Below are 21,145 nucleotides of genomic sequence, written 5' to 3'. Positions count from 1 at the left end.
GGACACGACACCGATAATGGGGGCACGAGCGAGGACCCCGAGTTCACGGCCAAGGTTGAGGCCATCTTTCAACGCCAAAGGGCGGATTTTCTTGTTGATATTAAGAAGATGTTTCTAGACACTATTGAAGAACAAGTCGTCGATATGGTTAAGGAACAAATTAAAATTGTTCTTCAAGAAGAGAATGTGGGGAGGCGAGACTTTTTCTTTAAGAACTTCAAGGATGCTCAACCTCCTACTTTTGATGGTGAACGGGACCCACTTAAGAGTGCCCGGTTTATCTCCGATATGGAGGGGGCTTTTCGTACATGTGAGTGCCCTAACGATAAAAAGACAAGGTATGGTTGTAGCATGCTAAGAGGTGATGCCAAGCTATGGTGGGATACAAAGATTCAAGTCTATGGCGAAGAACAATGCATGGACTTTTCTTGGGATGAGTTTAAGGTGGAATTTTTCGAAGAATACCGAACTTCGGCTGATCTCACTAGGCTAAAGGACGAGTTACGTTCCTTGAGGCAAGGGTCGATGGACTTGAACACTCTCAAATCCGTGTTTTTGTCTAAAACTCAATTTTGCCCGGAGTATGTCGGGAACGACAAGATGTTAAAGGAAGATTTTTATCGGATCTTGAATGATAGTTATCAAGAGAAGATAAGTGTGAATGTGGTGAAAAGCTTTGACGAATTGTTTAACATGGCCAAGGGTTTCGAGGCGCTTGTGATGAGGAAGAATAGCCTTACCTTGGGCAAGAAAAAATTTGAAGCTACTAGTCAATCTAATTTTTCTAGCAAGAAGTTTAAGAAAGGCTCCGAGAGTGTGGGGAGTGTGAAGAAAGGTGCTTCGGGGGATTTCCCCTATTCTTGTCATAATTGTGGGCGAAGGGGACATATGGCCCGTGATTGCACCAAACCATCTTCTACTACAAAATTCACTTGTTACAATTGTGGGAAGGAAGGACACAAGAAGACCGAGTGTCCCGAGTTGGTTAATGATCATGTCAAGCGGTTAGAGAAGGCGGCGGGTACGGGCCGGGGTCGAAATTATTTGATGACTAATGATGAAGCTAAACAATCGAACGAAGTTGCCTCAGGTACTTTCTTGGTTAACTCTAAACCGGCCAAGATATTATTTGATAGCGGTGCTAATTTGTCTTTTGTGTCGCCTCGATTTGTATCTAAGTTAAATAAACCGCTAGTTAAGTTGAGCCGTCCGGTTGAAGTCGAAATAGCGGATGGCAAGACGGCGCTAGTGGTTGATGTTTGTAAGAATTGTGATGTTGTGTTTGGTACCGAAACGTTTAAAATTGACCTCATTCCGATGACTTTGGGTGAGTTCGATATTGTTGTTGTATGGATTGGCTCAATCGTTATAGAGCCGATATTGCATGCCATGATAATTTCATTCGTGTTAGGACCCCAAGTGGGGGAGAGTTGATTATTCATGGCGATAGACGGAGAAGACTCGTACCATTGTGCACTTATGCAAGGGCACGACGTTTTCGAAAGAGCGGTGCCTTGTTTTATCTTGCTCACGTAGTTGATACTCGTGATGAGCCACCACCTATTCGTAAGATTCCGGTGGTTAACGAATTTGAAGATGTCTTTCCGGATGAATTACCGGGTGTTCTGGAGGAAAGACAAGTCGAATTTCGCATCGAGTTGGTTCCGGGAGCTACTCCCATTGCTAAAACCCCTTATCGTTTAGCGCCGACGGAGATGCAAGAATTGCTTAATCAAATCCAAGAGTTGCTTGAGAAGGGTTTCATTCGACCAAGCTCCTCGCCGTGGGGTGCTCCGGTTTTGTTTGTGAAAAAGAAAGATGGAAGCATGCGAATGTGCATCGACTATGGGGAGTTGAATAAAGTGACGATCAAGAATCGTTATCCATTACCTCGGATCGACGATTTATTTGATCAACTCCAAGGTGCCACGTATTTTTCTAAGATCGATTTACGGTCCGGCTATCATCAAGTGCGGGTCCGTGAGGAAGACATCGAGAAAACGGCCTTTCGGACGCGTTACGGGCATTATGAGTTTGTGGTTATGCCTTTTGGTCTCACGAATGCACCGGCGGCATTCATGGATCTAATGAACCGAGTGTGCCAACCTATGTTGGACAAGTCGGTAATCGTGTTCATTGACGACATACTCGTTTATTCCAAGAGTATGTAGGAACATGAACACCATCTACGTGAAGTGTTGAAGACGTTGCGAAGGGAGAAATTGTATGCTAAGTTCTCCAAATGTGAATTTTGGCTAAGGGAAGTTCAATTCCTTGGTCATATTGTGAATCAAGAAGGTATTATGGTAGACCCGGGGAAGATCGAAACGGTGAAAAGTTGGAGTCGACCGACTACGCCTACGGAAATCCGAAGTTTTCTCGGATTGGCCGGTTATTATCGTCGGTTTATTCAAGACTTTTCTAAGATTGCTTCTCCTTTGACGAAGTTGACGAGGAAAAATGTTAAATTTAATTGGGAAAAAGAACAAGAAGTCGCCTTTCAATTGTTGAAAGAAAAGTTATGTCAAGCTCCGGTGTTGGTGTTACCGGAAGGGATTGAAGACATGGTGGTTTATTGTGATGCTTCGTTGAATGGGCTCGGGTGTGTTCTGATGCAAAGAGGTAAAGTCATCGCTTATGCCTCTCGACAATTAAAAGAACACGAAACGAGATACCCGACTCATGATCTTGAGATGGCGGCGGTAGTGCACGCGTTGAAAATTTGGCGCCATTACTTGTATGGTGTCAAGTGTACGATATATTCGGATCACAAAAATTTGAAACATCTTTTCACTCAACGAGATTTGAATTATCGTCAACGTAGATGGATGGACGTGGTGAAAGATTATGATTGCGTGATACTTTATCATCCGGGTAAGGCGAACGTTGTTGCGGACGCCTTGAGTCGAAAGAGTACACATTCGGCGATAAAGGTGGGATCGTTACGTTTGATTATCACTAATGACTTTCTTGAAAAGATGGGTGAAGATCAAATAGAGGCTTATGTTCACAATAAGCACACGGAACGAATCGTTGGCCAATCGGAGTTCATTACAATGGGCTCGCGTGGCTTGTTGTCCTTTCAAGGAAGGGTATGGGTACCTAAGATGGGGGATTACCGGCGAGTGCTACTTGATGAAGCACATAAGTCCAAATATTCCATTCATCCGGGTGCAACGAAAATGTACTATGATTTGAAGAAAGATTATTGGTGGCCCGACATGAAGCGTGACGTGGTTAAGTATGTTGAACAATGCATCACATGTTTACAAGTCAAAGCCGAACACCAAAAGCCTTACGGTAAGTTACAACCATTGGAAGTCCCGAAATGGAAATGGGAGCACATTACCATGGACTTTATTACCAAGTTACCGAAGACGGCGCGAACCCAATACGATACGATTTGGGTGATTGTTGATAGATTGACGAAGAGTGCCTTGTTTCTTCCCATTCGGGAAACGATATCATCGGAGACTTTAGCTAAGTTGTTTATAAAGGAGGTGATATCAAGACATGGGGTTCCGGTATCTATTGTTTCGGATCGAGATACTCGCTTTACATCTCGGTTTTGGAACAAGTTTCATGAAGATATGGGTACTCAATTAAAAATGAGCACGGCGTATCATCCTCAAACGGACGGTCAAACCGAGCGTACTAACCAAACGCTAGAGGATATGTTGAGGGCGTGTATTATTGATTTTGGTGGAAGTTGGGACGAGCACTTACCCTTGGTGGAATTCTCATACAATAATAGTTACCACGCTAGTATTGGGATGCCACCATACGAGATGCTCTATGGGCGTAGATGTCGAACTCCCATTTGTTGGGGAGAAGTGGGTCAACGATAAATCGGAAGTTCCGATTTGGTTTTGGAGACGAATAGTAAAATTGAAATGATTCGGGCTCGACTTAAAGCGGCGCAAGATAGACAAAGTCTTATGCCGATAAAGGTAGAAGAACGATTGAGTTTCAAGAAGGTGATATGGTGATGCTTAAGGTTTCTCCATGGAAGGGTGTGATTCGGTTTAGAAAGCGAGGAAAGTTAGCTCCTCGGTTTATTGGTCCTTTCAAGGTATTGGCACGTGTTGGTGAGGGTGCTTATCGATTAGAGTTACCCGAAGAACTTGCGAGAATTCATAATACGTTCCATGTTTCCCATCTTCGCAAGTGTCTTGTGGATGACTCGACTTGGGTGCCATTGGATGAGATTACTTTGAATAACAAGTTAGAGTATGCGGAAGAACCGGTTGCAATCCTTGATGAAAAGGTTAAGATGTTGCGGAACAAGGAAGTTAGAACCTTCAAAGTGCAATGGCGACATCGAAAGGGTTCCGAGTTTACATGGGAATCCGAAGAGTTTGCTTTGGTTTATCTTCTGGCTTGTCATGCGGCTTGGATCGCGAGGACGCGCTCGGATCTAAGTGGGGGAGAGTTGTAACATCCCGTTTTTCCCGTACGTGACTAAAGGTACATATTTAACCATTTGTACGTTATGATTCGGAAGCTTATGCGTAATTGTATAGATAAACGTATATATATAATTTATTGTGTGCTAGTTAACATGTGCGTATATAAGTGTACAAATGAGCTTGTGTAGTGTTAGGTCTCGTGAGACTTAGATGTGAGGATTAGACGTGTATTGGGAACGAGAATGAAGGAATTAGTTGTGGAAACCTTGGAAATTTGACTAACTAGTCGAAGTGGCCAGACCCATGCGTATGTCGCGCCGCGACAAACGGGTCCGCGCCGCGACCCATCAAGCGTTTCCAGATCAGAACAGGACTTAAGCATGGTGAATTTTACTTTGATTCGTCGCGCCGCGGCAGGCCTGCTGGCCAGGTCCAGGTTTTAGGTTAAATTAAGAGATTTTGAGGGGCAAAATGGTAAATGGACGTATAGATCAGATGGGTGCATTAAATCTGGTCTACTAGTTCATTTATTTCATTTTCCTTTTTCATTTTCTTTCAATTTCTCTCCCAAAACTCTAACACCCATTTGGATTCAAAGTGAGATTGAGAGAGGAAGGATTTAGGGTTGATCTTTGGAGCAAGTATTAAAGTTGTTCCTTGTGACTCTAGCTACGTGGTGATAGTCTCGGTAAGTTCTAACTCTAAGTTTCAAGTTTTAATTGATTATGGCTAGGGTTTTGGTTAATAGAAGCTTGTATGACCCATTTGGGAGTAAAATGGGTGAATTTGGGTTAGGTTGTTGTAATGAAACCCTAATGGCCATAATCTAGGGTTTTGGCCTTGTAATTGTGAGTTGAAAGTGTTAATGATATTAAAAGCATTAAACATTTGTTAAAATTAAAAGAGATGTCATTTGGGTTATGTTTGACTAGTTTGGATGTGAAAGTGTCAAAATGGGTCAAGAATGTACTAGTTGACCTAGTTTGGGTAAAATGGGTGTAAATTACCCTAGGTGGATGTCAATTGAGGCTAGTAGACTTTAATGCACTAATGTTGGTAACTAAAGTCAAGTCTTGGCCATTAAGAGGGCGGTTGTGATGTAGTTGGGTCATTTAATGCGAATTGAGTCATTAAATGCCCAAGTAATTGTAATGTGGTTAATTCCACTAGTTTATGTATTGAATTGGTACTTAATGTATTAGGTACTTGGCTTTGAGTTTGGAAGCGAATATTCATCATCCTTGTGTCAAGGTGAGTGGAATAATTATGCGTGAACGTATATAATGTATTTATTTGTGTGGTATGAATGTGGAAGTGTCGCGGTGTTCAAGACACCACATTTTAGGTAACGAGTAGTATTGTCGCGGTGCTTAAGACACTACTCATTGTGTAATTGACTTGTGGAATTGTCGCGGTGTTTAAGACACCACAATGTCATGAGAGTGGAAGTGTCGCGGTGATCAAGACACCACTCATTGTATTGAATGAAGTGTGGATTCGTCGCGGTGTTTAAGACGCCACATTGTGTAAGGGTGAGTTAGTCGCGGTGTTTAAGACATCACTCGGGGGACTAGTGATTACGCGGTGTATAAGTAACACTAGTGGATGTTATGAACTCCAACGGACCTTCATGTACCATTCTCTTGTATACTTGGTTAACCATGGTTGTGTGAATTGTACTTAGCATATTATATTGTGAACTATATGCTAATACTATTGCTAGCTTTATGTGGAACGTGGATAGTAGTTTATGCATGATGGATTTCATGTTGGTTGAGTTGCTAGCTTGTATGTGGTATTGTGTAAGTGTATGCAAGTAAGTAGGTTATATATGATCATGCATAATTATTGCATTCACTAAGCGTTAGCTTACCCCTCTCGTTGTTTATCTTTTTAGTTGCAGGCGAGGATAAATGGAAGGGGATTGTCGGACACTAGATGTCCTTGATGATGTGCTTGTAGGAGCTTTTGGAAGTTGATCACCTTTTGGGTAGTTTAGTCCCAAACCATGCTCGTTGGGTCGTTTGGTTTATAAACTATCATTGTATTCGGTCAAACTTATATTTACTTAACTAATGGCCTTTGTGCCCTTTTGTAAACATTGGTAATGGTTGTATGGTTTAATGGAACTTGTGATTTGGTCTACATATTTAATTGGCGCGTAAATGTGTATTATAAAAAAAAAAAATTTATCGTACGGAGTACGGGTTGGCTTGTTTCACGTTAACGCAGTACCTGTGAAGGTATGCGTAGCGTACTTACCTTTGTCCGCTTCAGTACACTTACTTATGGCAAACACCGATTCGAATTTCTCGTTCCACCGTTTCAATCCAATTGGTCCTTCGGTTCCATCAAATTCCAAAGGTTTGCAGGCAGTGAATTCTTTGTAGGTGCATCCTACACGATTTTTTGTGGAATTAGTTCCACTGCTAGATCCAGAGTTATTGTTATTTTGCATCGCAGCCTGTACTGCGGCTATGTTTGCTGCAAGGAAAACACGGAAGTCTTCCTCGCTCATGTTCAAATTTTGACGAATCGTCGGTGCCATTTCCTTCAAAAAATAGCCAAAAGAATTGAGTTAATCATATAGAATTTAAGAGTAGTCAATAGTATCTCGTAGCATTATATGAACTTATTTATAAAAGCTTTTTCTTCATATTAGCGTTTTATAAGTTTAAATTTGGGTACTACCTACCCGTTAAGTTCATACTTAGTAGCTGATATACAATTCATCTACTACAATTCCATATGAAAAACTGATTTTAATAATATATCACATACAAATATTCTTCAAACTTACAACTTCGCTATATTACATATAACATGAAATATAGTACACTATGATACAGGACAGTTTTGAAGATAAACCTAGTTAATACGCAAGTTGTTCAGCAAAGGAAATAAAGACACGTAATTCATAAGTCCAGAAACAAGTCATACATTCTGGTTTTACTAAGACGACTTCCCATCCTTGGTCTTGTAGAAATTAACCGTTATGACCATTGGTTAGGCAGCATGTTGTAATGTCGTCAAAAGGACGAGGGTTTCGTAATGTCCAACAACCCCGTAATAATCTAAAAACCTTGTTTCTCACCCCAACTACTGAATCCGTCACTTGTGGGAAGGTTTTATTTAAAAGTTGCAATACGATGTTCTTTTTCTCACTTTGGTAAGAAGCGAACATCACTAACCCGTAAGCATAACATGCTTCTTTATGTTGCATGTTAGAAGCTCTTTCTAATTCACGAAATCCTATGTTGGGATATGTTGAGTCAAAATAGGTTCTTAACCCATAGCGTAAAATTGCATTTGGGTTCCCCGCATTTAATGCTTTAAAGAAAACACGGCGTAACTTACGGTCTCCCCAATGTGATATACCCCACCTATCAAAGGAAAGCCTTTTATAAACTAAGGCATTTCTGGAAAATCTTTCAAATGTTTGACAAGTTAATTTCGCCGTAACTAAATGTGCTGATGAATTCTGACCGACTCTAGACAAGATTTCCTCAATCATATCCTCTGGTAGGTCTTCTAAAATATTCGGTTGTCTACCCTTAACGTCCATTTTGTTTTTATACTGTAAAATAGATAAGGATTAGATTCGTAAAAGATAATTAACAAACAATACAAGCAATTTTTACATAGAACATAAAAGTACAAGCACACTACAATACATATAATACACAACACGATTACAACCCTCTAATCTGAATCACTGTTTTCTTCTTCTTCTTCAGACTTGGTTCGTTTTCCTAATTTTCTAGGAATATATGGTGTTCCTCTGATACGATCCGTCGTTTTCCACAATGGTTTAGAAAAACTTGGTGGTTTAGAGGTTCCCGGGTCATTGTTACATTTTAGGAAATACGGATGTTGCCGATACATATAAAGTTCATCGGGGTTGGAATCGGGTTTCTCTATTTTTATACCTTTTCCCTTATTATTTTCTTTCGCTTTATTAAATTGGGTCGAGGTAATTTCTATAACATCATCGGAATCCTCATCGGAATCAGATTCATCGGAAAATTGGTAATCTTCCCAATATTTTGCTTCCTCGGCGGAAACACCATTGACCATTATTAACTTTGGTCCGTTGGTTGAGGATTTTCTTTTATTTAATCGAATTACTGTAGGTATCGATATTTCTTCCCCCGGAACCTCTTCTTCTTTCGGTTCCTCCTCTTCCAGTTCTTCTTCTTCTGGTTCCTCCTCTTTCGATTCCTCCTCTTCTGGTTCTTCTTCGGGAATTTGAGAATCTTCCCAAAATATATTCGACTCTTCATTATTATTAGGTGAATCGATGGGATTTGTACTAGTGGTAGACAACTATCACACAATATCAAACACATTAAGAGATTAATATATCACATAATATTTACATGTTAATAATATATAGTTTCCAACAAAAAAATGTTAAGCAATCGTTTTTGACGAAAAACACGGTCGAAGTCCAGATTCACTAATGCATCCTAACAAACCCGGTAAGACACACTAATGCAATTTTCTGGTTCTATAAGACCAACACTCGGATACCAACTGAAATGTCCTGTTCATATTGATTATAAACGTTCCATATTAATTGATTTCGTCGCGAGGTTTTGACCACTATATGAGACGTTTTTCAAAGACTGCATTCATTTTTAAAACAACCATAACCTTTATTCTATCGATAAAGGTTTAAAAAAAACATTACATAGATTATCAAATAATGATAATCTAAAATATACCATTTACACACGACCATTACATAATGGTTTACAATAAGAATATATTACATCGAAAATAAGTTTCTTGAATGCAGTTTTTACATAATATCATACAAGCATGGACTCCAAATCTTGTCCTTATTTTAGTATGCAACAGCGGAAGCTCTTAATAATCACCTGAGAATAAACATGCTTAAAACGTCAACAAAAATGTTGGTGAGTTATAGGTTTAACCTATATATTATCAAATCATAATAATAGACCACAAGATTTCTTATTTCAATACATCCCATACATAGAGATAAAAATCATTCATACGGTGAACACCTGGAAACCGACATTAACAAGATGCATATAGAATATCCCCATCATTCCGGGACACCCATCGAACATGATAATTTTGAAGTACTAAAGCATTCCAAATTCCAGAATGGGGCTTGTTGGGTCCGATAGATCTATCTTTAGGATTCTCGTCAATTTGGGGGTCTGTTCCCAAATTCTTATTCTACCAAGCTAAAAAGGGGCATATTCGACTTCGATCATTCAACCATATAATGTAGTTTTGATTACTTGTGTCTATTTCGTAAAACAGTTATAAAAAAGCGCATGTATTCTCATCCCAAAATATTAGATTTTAAAAGTGGGACTATAACTCACTTTCACAGATTTTTACTTCGTCGGGAAGTAAGACTTGGCCACTGGTCGATTCACGAACCTATAACAAATATGTACATATATATCAAAGTATGTTCAAAATATATTTATAACATTTTTAATACGTTTTACTGTTTTAAATTTATTAAGTCAGCTGTCCTCGTTAGTAACCTACAACTAGTTGTCCATAATTAGATGTACATAAATAAATTGATATATATTATCTTGGATCAATCCACGACCCTGTGTATACACGTCTCAGGCTAGATCACAACTCAAAGTATATATATTTTTGGAATCAACCTCAACCCTGTATAGCTAACTCCAACATTACTGCATATAGAGTGTCTATGGTTGTTCCAAATAACATATATACATGGGTCGATATGATATGTCAAAACATTTGCATACGTGTCTATGGTATCTCAAGATTACATAATATATTAGAATACATGTATAAAACAATCTGAGTTAGCTAGGATAAGATTAATATAGATTTGTTACCAATTTTCACGTAGCTACAACAAGCAAAAATAACCAATCTTGTTTTACCCATAACTTCTTCGTTTTAAATCCGTTTTGAGTGAATCCAATTGCTATGGTTTCATATTGAACTTAAGTTTATGAATCTATACAGAAAAAGTATAGGTTTATAGTCAGAAATATAAGTTACAAGTCATTTTTGTAAGAGGTAGTCATTTCAGTCGAAAGAACGACGTCTTGATGACCATTTTGAAAAACATACTTCCACTTTGAGTTTAACCATGATTTTTGGATATAGTTTCATGTTCATAAGAAAAATCATTTTTCCAGAAGAACAACTTTTAAATCAAAGTTTGTCATAGTTTTTAATTATCAACCCCAAAACAGCCCGCGGTGTTACTACGACGGCGTATGTCCGGTTTTACGGTGTTTTTCGTGTTTCCAGGTTTTAAATCATTAAGTTAGCATATCATATAGACACTGTTGTAAACAGCGTCCGTTGCGTCCGTTGCAACGCCCGTTGTGGCGTTTTAGTGACTAAACCGTTTTGACCCCGTCCCGTTTTCTTATAAGCCGGTCAACGGTTAAAAGTCAAGTCAAATGCAGGAAAAATTGGGTCAACACCGGTCAAAAGTCAAAAATTCTGTTAAAATCGGTCATAAGTCGGTCAAATCAATCAAAAGTGACTTAGTTTAGTATTCCATTTTGTATTATATTAACGTTAATTGAAATTATAGGTACAAACTTTTCAACGAAGGTTTTTTTACCTCTAAAATATGTGTAAATATATATTTATATATATAAAAGTCAACATTAGTCAACATCCGTTTCGACCCCGTCTCGGCCCCGTTTTTTCCGTTGCGACGTTTTGAGGTCGCTACCGTTTCGGCCCCGTCTCGCGTCTTTTTCAACCTTGCATATAGGTATAGAACATGTGTTTAGTTGATTTTAAAAGTCAATTTAGAAGGATTAACTTTATTTGTGAACAAGTTTAGAATTAACTAAACTATGTTCTAGTGATTACAAGTTTAAATCTTCGAATAAGATAGTTTTATATGTATTAATCGAATGATGTTATGAACATCATTACTACCTCAAGTTTAATAGGTAAACCTACTGGAAGTGACAAGAAATGATCTAGCTTCAAAGGATCTTCGATGGCTTGAAAGTTCTTGAAGTAGAATCATGACACGAACACAAGTTCAAGTAAGATTATCACTCGAATTAAGATAGTTATAGTTATAGGAATTGAATCAAAGTTTGTATATGAGTATTACCTTGATTTATAATGATATCTTACTGTAAACAACAAGGATTTCTTGAGGTTGGATAATCACTTTACAAGATTGGAAGTGAGCTAGTAAACTTGGAAGTATTCTTGATTTTATGAAACTAGAACTTGTAGAATTTATGAAGAACACTTAGAACTTGAAGATGGAACTTGAGAGAGATCAATTAGATGAAGAAAATTAAAGAATGAAAGTGTTTGTAGGTGTTTTGGTCGTTGGTATATGGATTAGATATAAAGGATGTGTAATTTTGTTTACATGTAAATAAGTCATGAATGATTACTAATATTTTTATAATTTTATGAGATATTTCATGCTAGTTGTCAAATGATGGTTTCCACATGTGTTAGGTGACTCACATGGGCTGCTAAGAGCTGATCATTGGAGTGTATATATCAATAGTACATACATTTAGAAGCTGTGTATTGTACGAGTATGAATACTGGTGCATACGAGTAGAATTGTTGATGAAACTGAACGAGGATGTAATTGTAAGAATTTTTGTTAAGTAGAAGTATTTTGATAAGTGTCTTGAAGTCTTTCAAAAGTGTATGAATACATATTAAAACACTACAAGTATATACATTTTAATTGAGTCGTTAAGTCATCGTTAGTCGTTACATGTAAGTGTTGTTTTGAAACCTTTAGTTTAACGATCTTGTTAAATGTTGTTAACCTATTGTTTATTATATCAAATGAGATGTTAAATTATTACATTATCATGATAACGTGATGTATTAATATATCTTAATATGATATATATACATTAAATGTCGTTACAACGATAATCGTTACATATATGCCTCGTTTCGAAATCATTAAGTTAGTAGTCTTGTTTTTACATATATAGTTCATTGTTAATATACTTAATGATATGTTTACTTATCATAATAGTATGTTAACTATATATATATATATATATATATATATATATATATATATATATATATATATATATATATATATATATATATATATATATATATCCATATCTATGACATCATATAGTTTTTACAAGTTTTAACGTTCGTGAATCACCGGTCAACTTGGGTGGTCAAATTGTCTATATAAAACCTATTTCAATTAATCAAGTCTTAACAAGTTTGATTGCTTAACACTTAACCCGTTAAATAAATTTCGTCCCGAAATTTTAAGCAGTTGGAGGTGTTGACGTATCTTCTGGAAATAAGTGTGGGTATATCTTCTTCATCTGATCTTCTCGTTCCCAGGTGAACTCAGGTCCTCTACGAGCATTCCATCGAACTTTAACAATTGGTATCTTGTTTTGCTTAAGTCTTTTAACCTCACGATCCATTATTTCGACGGGTTCTTCGATAAATTGAAGTTTTTCGTTGATTTGGATTTCGTCTAACTGAATAGTGAGATCTTCTTTAGCAAAACATTTCTTCAAATTCGAGACGTAGAAAGTGTTATGTACAGCCGCGAGTTGTTGAGGTAATTCAAGTCAATAAGCTACTGGTCCGACACGATCAATAATCTTGAATGGTCCAATATACCTTGGATTTAATTTCCCTCGTTTACCAAATCGAACAACGCCTTTCCAAGGTGCAACTTTAAGCATGACCATCTCTCCAATTTCAAATTCTATATCTTTTCTTTTAATGTCAGCGTAGCTCTTTTGTCGACTTTGGGCGGTTTTCAACCGTTGTTGAATTTGGATGATCTTCTCGGTAGTTTGTTGTATTATCTCCGGACCCGTAATCTGTCTATCCCCCACTTCACTCCAACAAATCGGAGACCTGCACTTTCTACCATAAAGTGCTTCAAACGGCGCCATCTCAATGCTTGAATGGTAGCTGTTGTTGTAAGAAAATTCTGCTTTTGTGATGTTTCAAATTAATATTAATATAGTCTATTATTCTATTTTGTGATGTTTCAAATTAATATTCCGTATTCATAAATAGAAAAAATAATGTGATAAAAGCCTTTTGTGCCCCTACTTTATGCATGTATAACAAAAAGATATGTAAAAAATAAGGGATCAGACTAACTGTGTGTGTTTTTTGTCTGAGGAAAATAAATTTGAGACGAAGAAAGTATTAATATATACCCTGATTGTTCTTTGTGAACAGCATCAAAGTCATTGTCATCATCCTCAATTCGGGCCTATCACAGATAACAACCAACCAAATAAAATTATTGACCCGATACATATTTAATTTTGTAATTCAAATTGACTTTTTCTGATATTTATTTATTTTTTTTTTGAAAAGCAAGCATGTATTATTGATAACAAAATAGAAACAGTGGTGAGCCTTAACAATCAAAGGGACACACCAAACACAAAAATGTAATTACATACTCGATATAATTAGGTTGCGAAGATAGCAAACCCTCATGACATTATGGATTAAACTAGTCTAAGATATATACTAGGATCATTTAGCCAAGTAAGTCAACTTTTTCTGATTGGTAGGTGGAAAAACTCGTGATAAGAAGGTAAAAGAAAAAATAGATTGATGGCTTTCCAGATCATATTCAAAAGTCAAAACCAAAAGTTATATTTTATCCGTTCTTTTGGTTTTCTTTGACAAAACATGAAATACTTATAAGCAAATAAATTTAAGAATATGATAATAATTTAAGAATTACATGACTTTTATAATACTTATAAGCAAATAAAGGGGACTAATGAATTTTGTTAGAACTTTATATAAGTGAGTACTACAACTTACTAGCAACTGATTATCAAGAGCTTTGTTTAGCTTTTCAACGACCTCCTTCATTGTTGGACGTTGGTGCCCATGGCGCAGCAAACATTGAATGGCGAGATTTGAAAACGTAAGTAATGAAACTTCTTTTATTTGATCTCGTAGAGCGAAGTAAACAATCTCTTCTAATGTTTGCCTTTCATAATGTCTTTCAACCAGAACTTTTAAAAATTCACGATAGTCCTTGCCCTTGTAAGTTTCATCACTTGCCGGCCTTCCACATAGAACTTCAAATAATACAATCCCAAAAGAATACACATCAGATTCTTTTGTTAAATGACCATGAACAAAATATTCAGGATCAATATATCCAGGGGTCCCACAAGGATTGGAGATGACAGCGGTAGTCCGCATATTCGCAGGGCCTATTCGTGCCAATCCAAAATCAGAAACTTTAGCGTTCCAATTCTCATCGAGTAAAATGTTTGAACTCTTGATATCGCGATGTAGAATTCTCTCATGAGGTCCGACGTCATCATGAAGGTAGTTTAACCCCTGAGCAGCACCTAAACAGATCCGAAGACGTTGGATCAAGCTTAAATCTTTGTTCTTTAAATGTCTGTCAAGACTACCATTGCTTTGAAACTTATAAACTAGTATCTTCTCTCCATCTTCATCACAATACCCAACAAGAGATACAATGTTTATATGTTCAAGTTTTGAAAGCAAGATAACCTCTGTTTTAAACTGTTTGTCACCTTGGCCGTGTTTTGTGTCCAACCGCTTTACGGCGATAACGCCATAATTTTCAGTTTTGACTCGATATACCTTTCCAAATCCACCAGCTGCGATAAGAAATTCCCTCGCAAAATTGTTAGTTGCTAATTTTATTTCATGGAGAGGGATTTCAACTGTGGATGACATGGTGTTTTGAATAAGGAATTATGAAAATCTAGTAGAACAACAAAAAAAAAAAAAAAGGCAAATAGGTCTCGGAAGGTTTAAAATCAAGGAGCTGATGATGATGGTGTTGGCCGGATATGTAAGCCTTGAATATAAATATAAATTGGTTTACAATGTTGAAGGAAATTTTTTTTATTTATTTATTTATTTTTTTTGAAAGGCATAAATTTTATTTATATAACTCAAAGGGAACATATACAATCACAGAGTGTTGCTATAAGACTCGATATTACAGCTACATCCATAAATATATACAAAAGTAATCTAGTGGATGCTAAGATGGTATCCAACTAGACGACCCAATATTACACAAAAAACTTTTGCGGATTAATCAACCAATTGTGCCAATCAATCTTCACGGTCTTGCATCTCTTCGAAATCCATTCGTAACTTTTTACTTGAATTTCATTAAGCGCAACCGGAGGAGTCCAACACACATTCTTAAAAACTTTTTGATTCATGTTTTTCCAAATAAGGTAACCGCATGTCCACTCCACCGCTTGCCACACCTTTACACCCTCACCCGACATTTGACTTGAAGATTCTCCTCTAAACGCACAAGATAGATCCAAGTTTGTTGTTTTTATCCCACACCAATTTTGTACCCTTTCCCATATCTCAACGTTTTTTGAGCAATGAAATAGGGAATGTTGAATTGTTTCGGTGTCATCATCACCTAAGGAACAACGTATAGAGTGAAGATCGATTCCCCGTTTGTCAAGTTCAAACAAAACGGGTAATCTACCCTTCAAGGCCCTCCACACGAAAATTCCCACTTTTTTTGGAACTAAATTGTTTCGTAACGTCTCAATACCCGAAGTGTTCGATGGTAGAATCTTGCTTTGTAATGCATCAGACAACACTTTTGTAGTAAAATGACCATTTGAAACCATGCTCCAAGACCATCGATCCATATTGTCTACCTTAAATTCATATCCGTCCAACAGGTGCATAAGGGTATCGAATTCAGCCAAGGTTCTGCCCCTTAGTTGTCGCGTCCAGCTCCACGTCCACTTTGATGCCGAGTTCATCCATTGAAGTCGATCAGCAACCGTGGCAGTTGGTGTCGATTCCGCCCTGAAAAGTCTACTGAATTTCGCCTCGAGAGGCATATCACAAAGCCAAGGTTCCTTCCAAAAGATAGTGTTCTTGCCATTCCCAACAGTTTTCTTGAAAGAGTTGCAAAAATCAATCCCCATCTCATTAATCTCGAATCCTGTTTTCACAATAGAACTCCAAGTAGAAGTGTAATTAGATAATAAAGACGCACCCGCATCAAGTCCCCCCGAAACCCCATATAAACTTTTGATGACTTTAACCCACAAGGCAGTGGGTTCAGTTTTAAATCTCCACCACCACTTTCCAATTAAAGCCAAATTTTTTGATTTTAAAGAGCCCACATTTAAACCGCCTTCCTCGTGAGGACGAAGAACGGTATCCCATTTTACCCAACATTCTCACACCCCGACCCGCCCCAAAAAAAGTTACGTCTTACACTCTCAAGTTTTTTAAGCACGGCGGACGGGGCACGGTAGAGCGATAAATAATATAACGGTATACTACTAAGAACCGAGTTAACGAGCGTTAAACGTCCACCAATAGACATCGAATGTGCCTTCCAATCTGGCAATCTTTTATCGAATTTGTCTAACACCAGTTTCCAATTCACGAGTTTATTCATTTTTTCCCCTATCGGTAGCCCAAGGTAGGTAAAGGGAAAGGTACCAACATTACATCCGAATAGTCGAGCCATTTCCACTACCTCTTTAGTTTCAACTCCCACACCAAATAGACTACTCTTATGATAATTAATTTTTAGCCTGGAAGCCAATTCGAAACACTTTAATAATTTCACAAGATTTTCAATGTTTTCTTTACTCCAAGACCCGAAAAAAATGGTATCGTCCGCATATTGAAGGTGTGAGATAGGAACTTTATCCCTCCCAATTTCAACCCCCAAAAAAGATTTTACCCGAACCGCGGTATTCGTGAGCCAATTCAAGCCTTCCGCAGTAATAATGAAAAGAAAAGGCGACAATGGGTCACCTTGTCGAACACCCCTTTCAAGCCGAAATTCCATTGTAGGCGAACCATTAACCAAAACGGATATAGAGGCCGAATTTAGACATGACAAAATCCATTTCCTCCATTTCTCCCCAAAACCCATGATCTTCATCATTTCCCTGAGAAAGTCCCAACATAAACTGTCAAAAGCCTTTTCGAAGTCAATTTTGAAGATGAGGCTTTTAGAGTTGTTTTGTTTTAGATATTGAATTGTCTCATTTGCAATAAGAGCCCCATCCAAGATATTTCTCCCCTTTAAAAACGCACTTTGTTCAAATCCTACAAGATTTGGGATAACCTTCTTGAGACGGTTGGATAACAACTTCGCGATGATCATGTAGAAACTCCCAATTAGACTAATCGGGCGGTAGTCATTAAGATTTGACGGTTCAAGTTTCTTGGGGATTAAGGTGACGAACGAAGCATTGCGCCCGAATGAAATCTCCCCCTAATCCCAGAAACGTTTTGAAGCGTCCCGTTCATATCGAATATAAACGTCACATACTCATTGGTGTCATTACGAGGTATTGACCTCTATATGTGACATTTTTAAAAATATGCATACGTTTTTATGATACAAACTATAATCTTTATTATAACCAAAGGCTTTAACAACATAATAATGATTATCGTTTAGCGATAATCTTAGTCTTACAAACTTTACATTTGATAATAACAATACGATTTCCAACATATTTCACATTACAAATCTTCGGATATGCAGTTTTATTTTTGACACAAATATGCATACTCCAAATCTTGCTTAAATTCGGTATAATGCAGCGGAAGCTTTTATTTATCACCTGAGAATAAACATGCTTAAAACGTCAACATAAAGTTGGTGAGATATAGGTTTAATGCTAGCAGCGTTATAAATATAGACCACAAGATTTCATATACATAAACGTTTTAATAAAAATATTCTAAGTGGTTGAGCACTTGATAACCATACTTAACATTTAATCAACGTCGTATATTCCCTTTATTATGAAATCTCACTACACCGTACCAAGTGTAGTCACCGAAACGAAGTACTGTGCAACTGTTGAATACTGATCATCCAGTCCGGTTGGGGTTGTCAGGCCCGATAGATCTATCAATAGGATTCGCGTTTACAATACCGCATGTAAATAGTAGTTACCAAGTTACAGGGAAGTATGCCAGTGGTACAACATAGTAGTTAATCACTTGTGTCCATAACGTAAATCATAAAATGCATGTATTCTCATCCTGAAATATTTAGAGTTTAAAAAAATGGGACTATATACTCACTTTTGCCTTGAAGATATTTAACACGACTTGGTCTCCGATAGATATCACGAACCTAACCATATATATATTATATCAACATGTTTTCTTTTCAAATAATCGTTACATATATACTTATAATACTTTTAATATCTATTAGTCCGTAGTTAGCAGTCCGATGTTAGTGGTCCACAATTAGTTGCTTAATAAAATGAATAAAGACCCCATCGTGTTCGTATTGATCGGAATTAATGTCGACCCATGGTACCGTGTTGTCAAATGACGTGTTGCGTACATAAAGTACCGTGTTGTCAAATGACGTGTTGCGTACAATTATGAGGTCTTATAATTAATCTTCTCGTGTTTTTTACGGGTGGTCCTGAAATATGTAAAATCAAATCATGAGTAAATATATATAAAATATCATGTTAATTAGCCAAGATATGATTAGTTTGGTTTTAGTCAAAATATTTTCGTAGCTAAACTAGCTTCGGATACCCGATTTTATTTTAGTCGTAGTTTCTTCAATACAACTCCGTTTTTGTTGATTCAACTTCCCACTTTCTTGGATCGAGTCATTATTTATGAATATGAACTGTAAATACCTTAGTTTACATTTGAAATCACAGGTTATGGGTCAAACTTGGGTGAATCTTATGAAAGTGATCATTTCCATCATAAAAACAACATCTAAATGATCGTTTTTAAAAATACTTACACTTTGAGTTAAACCATGAGATTTTTATATGTTAACATATTCATAAGAAATATCATTTTTCCAGAATATAAACTTCCAATTCAAAGTTTAAGATGGTTTTTAATTATCCAACCCAAAACAGCCCCCGGTTGCACTCCGACGACGTAGATTCAGTTTTAAGGTGTTCTTTGTAAAATCAAGTTATATCTTGTTAAGTTAGCATATAATTATGATATATTACAGGTCTTGAAGTGTTTTAAAAGTCAAGTTAGAAGGATCTATTTAGTTTGCGAACAAGTTTGAAATCATTCAAACTATGTTCTTGTTGTTATAATTTATAACTCAAAATAAGGTAGCTATATAAATATGAATCGAATAAGATTATGAATAATGTTACTACCTCAAATTACTTGGATAAAGCTATTGGAAAGGAAGTATAACTCTTGATCCTAAAGAGTGGTGAAGTTGGATTGAAAGATTGGAAGTAAACTTAGAATATAGACTTGAAATGAAAGTAGTATCTTGTAGTGTTCTTGTTTGATCTTAATATGATGGTTATTAAGGTGATTCTTAAGAGAGTTTTTGCGGGATTTCTTAGAGGTGAATGAAGCTTACAAATAGTTGTTTTTAGCTAGAGAAAATGTGTAGTAAAAATAAAAATGGAATGGAGTATAAATGGTGGTGAAATGATGTATAAGTTTGTAATATTGTGTAAAAGTCTTGTAATATGCCAAATTGATTAATCATGCATGCTAAGATCCAAAATTTGCTGACTCATGACTGCTAATAAAGTGATTGTGATGTATATATACCAATAGTAAATACGTATAGAAGCTGGGTATGATACGGGTACATATACCCTAGATATACTTATAGAAATCTTGAGGAAACGGAATGAGGATTTAAATATAGCTATCTTTTGTAAATATACTTATATTGTTTTATGTATATAAGCCCTTTAAAAGTGATTAAATACATATTTATACGATACTTGTATAAGCATTATACGTTATAGGTATATATGTCAAAGAACGTTACATATAGTTATCGTTTTGAAAACTTAAGTTAGTAGTCTCAAAGTATACTTATAACTCATTGTAATTAGTACACAATGATATGTTAAACCATCCTTAGATCATGTTAAATATGTATAAATATGTATATGTACACAATCGTATAATTATCGTATGTTATATAGTTCGTGATATCATCGGTCAAATTGGACGGTCAAACGTTGTGTAAAACTCTTTTCAAAAACACAAGACTCAACAATTTGGATTGCTTATCATGTTGGTAATGTTTAATTTATGTAAATATTAATCTCATATGTATAAAAAAATCGGAAAAATCCGGGTCGTTACAGTACCTACCCGTTAAATAAATTTCGTCCCGAAATTTTAAAGTTGTACCTATTTTGCGTTCTCGGGAAACAAATGTGGGTACTTTTGTTTCATCTGATCCTCTCGTTCCCAAGTAAACTCGGGACCCCTTCGAGCATTCCAACGAACCTTAACGATTGGTATGTTGCTCTGCTTGAGCTGTTTAACTTCACGGTCCATGATTTTGACTGGTTCTTCTATGAACTGTAGTTTCTCGTCGACTTGGATTTCTTCAAGAGGAATGTTGAGGTCTTCCTTTGCAAGACACTTCTTAAGGTTTGAAACGTGAAACGTATTATGTACTCCGGCGAGTTGTTGTGGTAACTCGAGTCGATAAGCTACCGATCCAATGCATTCGATGATCTTGAACGGGCCTACATACCTTGGGTTCAGTTTACCCCTTTTGCCAAAACGTATTACACCTTTCCAAGGTGACACCTTTAGCATAACCATGTCACCGATCTGAAACTCTAATGGTTTCCTCCGGACATCGGCGTAGCTCTTTTGGCGACTACGGGCTATTTTCAATCTCTCCTTGATTTGTACTATCTTTTCAGTAGTTTCATGTATGATCTCGGGAC

General features: G+C 36.8%; 2 protein-coding genes across 2 annotated transcripts; both read right to left on the bottom strand.

The window, feature by feature from the left end:
* Positions 1-9,184: 9,184 nt before the first annotated feature.
* On the bottom strand, positions 9,185-15,137 carry LOC139870667 (putative receptor-like protein kinase At5g39000). Its single transcript, XM_071858448.1, has 3 exons — positions 14,238-15,137; positions 13,613-13,668; positions 9,185-9,292 (listed from the first exon to the last, which is right to left on the bottom strand). The coding sequence occupies exons 1-3, from the start codon at positions 15,135-15,137 to the stop codon at positions 9,289-9,291; spliced, it is 960 nt and encodes a 319-aa protein (XP_071714549.1). The 3' UTR covers positions 9,185-9,288.
* Positions 15,138-15,481: 344 nt separating this feature from the next.
* Positions 15,482-16,375, bottom strand: LOC139870666 (uncharacterized). Its single transcript, XM_071858446.1, has one exon. It carries the CDS (start codon positions 16,373-16,375, stop codon positions 15,482-15,484), a length of 894 nt encoding a protein of 297 aa, XP_071714547.1.
* Positions 16,376-21,145: the final 4,770 nt, after the last annotated feature.

This window comes from Rutidosis leptorrhynchoides, chromosome 10 (genome assembly GCF_046630445.1).
Source record: "Rutidosis leptorrhynchoides isolate AG116_Rl617_1_P2 chromosome 10, CSIRO_AGI_Rlap_v1, whole genome shotgun sequence".
Taxonomy (NCBI): Eukaryota; Viridiplantae; Streptophyta; class Magnoliopsida; order Asterales; family Asteraceae; genus Rutidosis; species Rutidosis leptorrhynchoides.
This window is presented reverse-complemented; position numbering and strand designations above follow the sequence as displayed.